The sequence below is a fragment of the Myotis myotis genome, unplaced genomic scaffold (genome assembly GCF_014108235.1).
Source record: "Myotis myotis isolate mMyoMyo1 unplaced genomic scaffold, mMyoMyo1.p scaffold_m19_p_17, whole genome shotgun sequence".
Lineage (NCBI taxonomy): Eukaryota > Metazoa > Chordata > Mammalia > Chiroptera > Vespertilionidae > Myotis > Myotis myotis.
In genome coordinates this window covers 11,122,552-11,130,544 of record NW_023416321.1, presented here as the reverse complement: position 1 = coordinate 11,130,544, position 7,993 = coordinate 11,122,552, and the positions used below count along the sequence as shown (strand labels likewise).

At 51.9% G+C, this 7,993-nt stretch overlaps 1 protein-coding gene across 3 annotated transcripts; it reads left to right on the top strand.

Annotated features, from left to right (window-relative positions):
• Positions 1 to 544: 544 nt before the first annotated feature.
• On the top strand, positions 545 to 7,717 carry TAC4 (tachykinin precursor 4). Of its 3 annotated transcripts, XM_036338799.1 has the most exons (4): positions 545 to 664; positions 4,001 to 4,094; positions 6,166 to 6,198; positions 7,414 to 7,717. In XM_036338799.1, exons 1-4 carry the CDS (start codon positions 545 to 547, stop codon positions 7,422 to 7,424), a joined length of 258 nt encoding a protein of 85 aa, XP_036194692.1. In that variant the 3' UTR covers positions 7,425 to 7,717. The 3 variants fall into 3 exon arrangements, 1 of the variants encoding a protein (XP_036194692.1); XR_004972605.1 differs by lacking the exon at positions 545 to 664 and having other exon boundaries at positions 3,990 to 4,094; positions 6,003 to 6,198; XR_004972606.1 differs by lacking the exons at positions 545 to 664; positions 4,001 to 4,094; positions 6,166 to 6,198 and adding an exon at positions 6,568 to 7,258.
• Positions 7,718 to 7,993: the final 276 nt, after the last annotated feature.

Here is a 7,993-nt window from a genome sequence, read left to right as displayed (position 1 = left end):
CCCTGTGTTCCTGTGTGCACATGGGACTATTGGCAGAGGGAACACTGAGGAAGTGGGGAGACAGTGGTGGGACACGAGCTAAGTTCTGGGGAGAGGCCTCTCTCGGGGCGGGGCAGAGCACCTGGAAGGGAGGAGCCATCCAGTTCCCCTCCCATTTCCAAGATGACAAGGCCCCAGGCTTGCAGTCAGGAAGCTGGAAGCACAGGTCCCACACACTGCCCCCTTGTGCACCTGCCACCAGAGGGAAAGCAGCCAACAGTGAGGGTGAGGCGGCTGTTGCATCAGAGAGCTAAGCCCTGGGGTCAGGTGCTGGGGGCGGTGGTGCAGGAGGGCTGGTCCCTCCTCTGATATCATTGGCCTTTCCAGCTGGGAGGGAGGGGAGTCACAGGAAATGTCCCTGGGAGGGCAGATAAGCTGGAGGAAGAAGGAGCAGGTGGAGCCTCCCTCACCTACAAAGGAGCCAGAGGGAGGACTGGCCTGCTGGAGGCGGCCCTGCAGGCTGAGAGGGACTCGCAGAGGGTCCCAGCACAGAGCCGCCCTCACCATGCCGCTCTGCCTCGCCCTGCTCCTCCTGACGGGGCTGTCTGCATGCACCGTGGCAGGTGACAAGAAACTGGCACCCGGTGGCACTGAAGCAGGGTCTTTGGTAACCGTGACCCTGGAGGTAACTTTGGGGAAAGGCAGGGGGTGACCTGTGGTTGAGGGGAGAGCAGGCTGTCACTGCAAGGCAGGTGGTCCGATTCCCCTCTGTAGGTAGGTTCAAGGCCATGGGCCCTGGCCTGACTGAGCTCTAAAGGGACACATGCCTAGGGGGGAGGTGGGAATGGGGGAGAAAGAGAGAGAGAGAGAGAACCTATTTAACACCTATTTGACATATATGTCCTAAATGCCTCATAAACATTAACCCATTTAATTCTCATATCCACTTTATGGGGAAAGTACCATTTCATAGATACGGAAACTTGGACACAGAAAGGTCCGGTCGTTTGTCCAAGGTTACACACTTTCAAAAGCACAGCTGCACCCCTTGCCCAAGGTCTGACTATGTGTCTGGGTCTCAGAGGACATTTTCAGAATTTCAAAGGAAGCAACTTGGGCAGGATCCCTGTTTTGTCTGACACGTAGAACTCTCATTCCCTGACAAAAACTGGGGAGAAATCAAAAGGTTTGGGACCTAGCACCTGTGTCCCACTCCATGTGGTAGGGGAGACAAAGGTCCTGACCTTGGGGAGCTTCTAAGCAGATGGAGGAGAGGCCACCAGACCGGAAGGCAGGACTGGTGCCCAGGGAAGGCTTCCAGGAGGATGGGCAGTGGGACAAGGCCAGGCCTGGCTCCTCCCAGTCCCAGGATGGGGAAGACACGGGCCACAGGAACAGCCATTGAAGGAACAGCCATTCCTGGTGGCTTCCCTTCCCGGTTTGTCTGAGCGTGGAAGTGTGTGCCGTTGAGAAGACAAAAGGATGGGGAGGCCTGGGTTCAAGTCTCTGCTTCTCCACGGACTTCGTGTGACCTTGGGAAGGTCACTGCTGCTCTCTGGAGATCAGTTTCCTCGCCAGAAAGATGGGGGGAAATACCCTGACCCTCACGGCATTTTTCAAGCTTACGGAGTCTGTGCCAAAGATCAGGGGACCTGCCCCAGGCATAGGGCAGCTGCGCTGTGACAGGGGCTCCCTATGCAGCTACATGGAACATCATCAACTTCAACTGGTACCGCTCGCTTTCCACCTGCAAGCACCTCACTGGGCAGCTGGTCTCCGGCTCCTTCTCCTTTATTCTCAGTTAGCATCCCATCCCCCTGCTTCCCGAGACACAGGGCTTGGAATAAGACGAGGGAGGTGAAGGGAGGGATGGAGGCACTGCCAGGGGCCATCCAATCCCCTCCCTAGCTCCCAGGCTCCCTGCCTGCAGTTTTCCCTCAGTGTTTTCAAGGGTGATTGGGTTAAATCAGTGGTTGGCAAACTGCGGCTCGCGAGCCACATGCGGCTCTGTGGCCCCTTGAGTGTGGCTCTTCCACAAAATACCAGGTGCGGGCGCGCATGTACAGTGCGACTGAAACTTCGTGGCCCATGCACAGAAGTCGGTATTTTGTGGAAGAGCCACGCTCAAGGGGCCACAGAGCCGCATGTGGCTCGCGAGCTGCAGTTTGCCGACCACTGGGTTAAATGGATAAGGAGAGGGCTTAGAGGGGGGCAGGAGTCCTTCCCGAGTGAAAGTGAAGGATGTCTCCTAGGACCCCCTCCCCCCAAACGCAGTGGGTGAGGAAAGGTGAGCGTTAGTTTATAAATAGCCCTTCTCCCCAGCTTGTATTCGATGGCCGCCTCTTACCAGGGCACAGTGGTTTTCATGAGCTTTCCAGAAATGGCTCCAAATCTCCCAAGAGACTATTCTGGTTCCTGGCCAGGCCAGGCGACTCCAGCTGAGAAGCTGCCCCAGCCACTGACGTCCGGGGGAGGAGACAGATGGGAAGGGACTGAATTGGTCCACGTCTTGGAAGAAAATCCACTTCTGGTCCTAAAAGTTGGGGCGAAACAAACTATGTGAGGAATAGGGGTTTTCTGCACCCCAGCCAGGTCCCTGCTGGTTCCTGGAGCACCAGTGCTGCCCCTGAGGAAACTGGGGATGGAAGAGGGAGCCCGCATCCCCCTGCTGCCCCGGCTCCCAGCCTCCTGGCAGGTGCTTCATCACTTTGCTCGCTCGCCCTGTCTTCAGCCTTCCTGAAAAAGGAGATCCCATCCTCTTCCCTCTTCCCACTGTCAGAGAAAGGCCCTTGTTCAGTGTTCTTTAACCCACACGGGCTGAGCTTCTGTCTGCCAGGCACTGTGCCAGGCACCGGGGATGCAGAGACATGAAGAAGGTCTAATGAATGTCACCCACTGTCACACTCCCACCAGTGAGCCTTTCCCCCTCTTAGCAGGGGCCACAGAAGGAGAGAATTTGGCCAAGGCTAATGGAGGAATGACTTCAATCCATAGCCCTTGGTCCAGAACTTTCACCACATTAGCTCAAGAAAGAAAATGTCTTTGCCCAAAGTAGTGGCCTCTACCCCAGGCCACAGGCCACGTTCCTCATGGGAGGCCCAGGCTCTAGGGCAGGGTGAATCTGGGGCAAGGGCGGGTCGGGGAAGAGATTGCCCGAGGAAGAAAGGAGACCAGGGTGGGGTTGGGAGGGGAAGCAGTCTCACCTTGCCTACGGGGTGGTGCCCACCCTGAGTCCCTCAGCGGCCCCTCCTTGTCTATGTTGGGGACATGCCCCCAGGTGGAGCAGAATCCAGGCTCTGGAGCCAGACTGCCTGAGTTTAAATCATAGCTCTACCACTTCCTGTGTGATCTTGGACAAATCACTTAACTTCCATCTACAAAATGGAAATTACTCATAGTCCCTGCTTCATATGGTGGCTGTGAAGAGTAAATGAAATTATGCTGTTGTGTTTGAGCCTCTGAGGCAGGTGACGGCTTCAAGTCCCGGAGCCGCTCTCACTCCCTAGCTGGTGACCTTGGACAAATGACTTAACCTCTCTGCGCTTTCATCTGTAACATGGTGACAATGCCCGGCTGGCGTGGCTCAGTGGTTGAGCGTGGATCTATGAACCAGGAGGTCACGGTTCAATTCCTGGTCAGGACACTGCCCGGGTTGCGGGCTCCATCCCCAGAATGGGGCGTGCAGGAGGCAGCTGATCAAGGATTCTCTCTCATCATTGATGTTTTTATCTCTCCCTCTCCCTTCCTCTCTGAAATCAATAAAAATATATTTTTAAAAAATAAAATGGTGCAATAATAGTACTTACATCATGGTGTTTTGGTGAGGATCAAAGAGAATAAATGTTAAAGTGCTTAGAACAGAGCCAGGAACACAGTAGGTGAAACGTTGACTATAAATTATTACTGCATAATATTGTGTAATACATGCAAAAGAGCCCCGGGCCAGCACAGAGCAAATGTCATTGAAACCTGTCTCCCCGCCAGCCTTCCTCTCACTCTGACAAACTCTCTGCCTTTTCAGGAAGGCGTTGCCCCCAGCATTCAGCTCCAGCTTCAGGAGGTGAAGAGGGACAAAGCCAGCCAGTTCTTTCCGCTGATGGGGAAGCAGGCAGGAGGTGAGTGACAAAGGCGGGCAGCCCTTGGAGGAGTGGTTCTGAGTGGGTCGGTTCACCAAGCCGGCTCCTAGCTTCCAGGCCAGTAGGGGTGGCTCATGCGATGGGGTGGGGTAGAGTGTCCACATAAATGATCCAAACCAGGACACTAGAAGTGTTAACTACACCAGGTAAACTTGGGATGTCTCTGGCATATGGGAATATGGGCACCCTAAGAGTAGAAGTCAATGTTTTGCACCCTCTGGTGTCATTACCTTTGATACTGTGGATGGATTTGGAGCTACAGATCAGCGACTAGATGTGACCCAAGCCACAGTCCAAGCTTTCTAGGTCTATTTGTTTCCGATAGAATTAATTTTTTAAAAAATATTTTTATTGTTTTCAGAGAGGAAGGGAGAGGGAGAGAGAGAGAGAAACATCAATGATGAGAGAGAACCATTGATCGGGTGCCTCTTACACACCCCATGCTGGGGATCGAGCCAGCAACCCTGGCATATGCCATGACTGGGAATTGAACTGTGGCCTCCTGGTTCATAGGTTGATGCTCAACCACTGAGCCACGCTGGCCAGGCTCCAATAGAGTTATTAAAATGAACCTGCGTTCCCTGAGAGGGCCCTCAATGTGGGAGTCATGTCCTGGGGGGACAAGGATATTAGTCTGGACAGAGAGCAGTTTTTTTTTCTTATTGTTAACATTATATGTATATATTTAAGTGGTGTTGGTGAGAGTATGAAAGACCTAGCACTTTATAACCTGTCTATTTAGAGCAGCGGTTCTCAACCTGTGGGTCGCGACCCCTTTGGGGTCAAATGACCCTTTCACAGAGGTCGCCTAAGACCGTTGGAAAACACATACACATATATAATTACATATTGTTTTTGTGATTAATCACTATGCTTTAATTATGTTCAATTTGTAACAATGAAATTGGGGGTCACCACAACATGAGGAACTGTATTAAAGGGTCGCGGCATGAGGAAGGTTGAGAATCACTGATTTAGAGGAAATGTTGACAGTAGTCCTCGAAGTTGGAGTGCGCATCAGGGAATCTATCAAGTAGAAATACGTAGCCCTGAGGGTGTACCTGAGCATTCATTGACAGCATGTCTGCAATGGCAAGAATTTAGAAATAACATAAAAGCCTTCAGTAGGAGAATCTAGTCACCCTAAGAGCAGAGGCAAATGCTTTGCATCCTCTGGAGCCAGATTTACTGAGCCAGAAGCCTAGCTTCCTGGTCAAAATATATCAGGCACATCCATACATAGCCGTTGTGGCCATTGAAAAGGATGAGGCAGACCTGTGGGAAGTTACAGAAAGTTCTCCAAGATACTGGTTAAGTGGAAAAAGCAAGTTATATAACAACATGTATGACAGGAACCTACTTGTTTTTTAAAAAATGACATACAAACATACATACACATGCATAGGGAACATTCTAGGAGGATGATTATCAAATTGTCAACAGTGATGATATATATCTAGGACAGGAAGTGGAGATGAGGGAGAGAGAGTAGAGAGGGACTTTAATTTTTACTATACAAGCCTCTCCATTACATAATTCTTTTTATAGTGGGCAAGTATTCAAAGACTGCTTTTATAATAAAAAATATAAAAATAGAGAAAACCAACTTGTTACCAAACACTTTTGGCCTTAGTTTCCTCAATAAAATGAATTTTAGACCATTTCAGAGTTCTCTTCCAAATCCAACAACCCATGGGAAGCAGGGGATGGGAGTATAAGAGATATTTATTGGGCACCTACTATGCTCACATGTGATTAAATCTCAGAATAGTCCCTTCAGCATGAGTGAGGAAACTAAGGTTCAGATAAGTTCAATGTTTTTGCACAGATGCCCAGGCAGTGCCAGGTGCCAATGACTTCCCACTCCTCCACTCTGCCTCCCCGCAGGAGCAGCCAAGCAGCTCAGCCATACGAGGACAGTGGGGAGTGTCTGCAGTTCCACTGAAGACCCAACACAGGCATTGAGCCCCAAAGAGCCATGAGCCCTTCCCACCTCACCCAGCCCCCAGGGAAGCGGTGCAGCCCTCATTCCTTCTTTCCTTTTTTCCAGGAATACCTCCTATCCAACCAAAGAGAAAAATGGGTGAGTGTTGGCCAGACCTTGCCCTCAACGTGCTCCCTGGGGAGGGTTGAGTCATCCTGGCCTCTAACAAGTCAGGGAGGTGGGGGAGGATCTCTGGCCACGGGCACACATGCCAGGCTGGCATCGCCAAGGGTGGGGCCAGCCGTGGTTTGGCCACATGCTCGGCTCCCTGGTTGTTTCCTCAGACCTGGTGGTCTGTGCGTGCCTAGGGAGTAGGTGCAGGGATAAGGGAGCCGGTTTTGCCAAAGGTTCAAAATTGCCTTGGGGAATTTTTACCTAAAGCCTAGAATTGGAAAAACTAATCAATTCCCCATCTTGCACCCTCAAGGATCTTAAAAGTGCAAATCGGAGCAGCCTAGAACTCTTTGGTGAAAAGGAAAAACAAAACCAAAAGAAAACAACCATCATTTACCCACCCTCTACCTTCCCACCCCTTACCCCCAGTGCTCTCAGGATCAAGACCAATGCCCTAGGACTCACCCACATCCTTCGGGGCTGCCCTCACTGACTTAACTTCTAGCCCCATCTCTCCTTTCCTGACCACCTGCCCTACCCAGACGGAGCTAGTCTCCCTGGCGTGGGCAGGATGCTACCCTTGGCACACCACACTGTTCTCCTGGGTCCCTAGAGTGGAAACCCTCCCACAGGCAGGTAGTAGGTCTCTCACTTTCCTAACAGAACACCTACTCCTTCCAACATAGGCTCTTGGCTATAAAGATGGGGGAAATCTTCTATTTTTCCTCCAAGATTTTTTTCTAAGTGTTTGAGCCATTCCATTTGAAGGGCCATGGGAGTCACCCCAATACCAACATGGAAATGAATGTCCCTCATGCAGAATGTGGGCAGAATGCTACGTCATCTTTCAGTGAGCCGGTAGCAGAGCCAGACCTAAAAGCTGTGCCTCCTGTTTCCCTGACCAAGGCACTTTCCATACCCCCGGGAGGGCCTCTGGGATTTTAAGTACTGGCTTACCACTTCCCTTCCTTTACAAGGATAACTGAGGGTTGGCTCTGTCCATGCTCTTGAGGCACATACGACTGAATAACAGAAGATATGGCAGGTGAGTCTGTAATTGGGTCACCCTAGATATCTACAGCCAGAAACACGAATTAGGCAAATGGAGGGCCTTGTGTGGAGTGACTAGGGAAGGCTCCAAGGGTGGAGGAGCCAGGCAACCCTCCCTTAACCACGGTCCACGTACAAAACTCTTCCCAGGCAGAGGATGAGGACCACGGGCCAGAGTGAGAGCCCCCTTCCCATGCTTCCCAGAGGATGAAAACCCTCCTCCGTACCTGGACGCGACAGCTGACGAGCCGGCCAGGCCAGCCCTCTTCTCTGTGTCTGTCCTGTGCTCAACGCCGGCATGTCCCGCGAGGCTCGCAGTGAACACCGTGGGGCTCCTTCCAGGACTCTCGGGCTCAAGAAGCCGTCGTGCATAAATGGGCACTGTTGTCAGTCTCATGCTGGAGTGACCTTGTCCTCCCTCAGTTATTTCATTGCGTAGCAGGATGAGTCTGCCCCCCACCCCCCACCCCTTCTCTATCTCCTATGCCCAGAGCATAGTAGGGGCTCAATAAATGAATGGACAGTGATGGCTTCTTCTCTAGTACAGGGCAGAAGGCATACGTGGCCTGGGCTCTGCACCATGCCCAGCAGTTTGTCACATCAGCAGGCCAGGCCTTTCCCAGAATTGCGAAGGGCAATACTAACAGCCCTGGTCCCCACCCTTGAATGGGAAAACAGGTTTGCAACACAGGTAAGGGCAACAGCCCCAGCCTGAACGCAGACACACTCT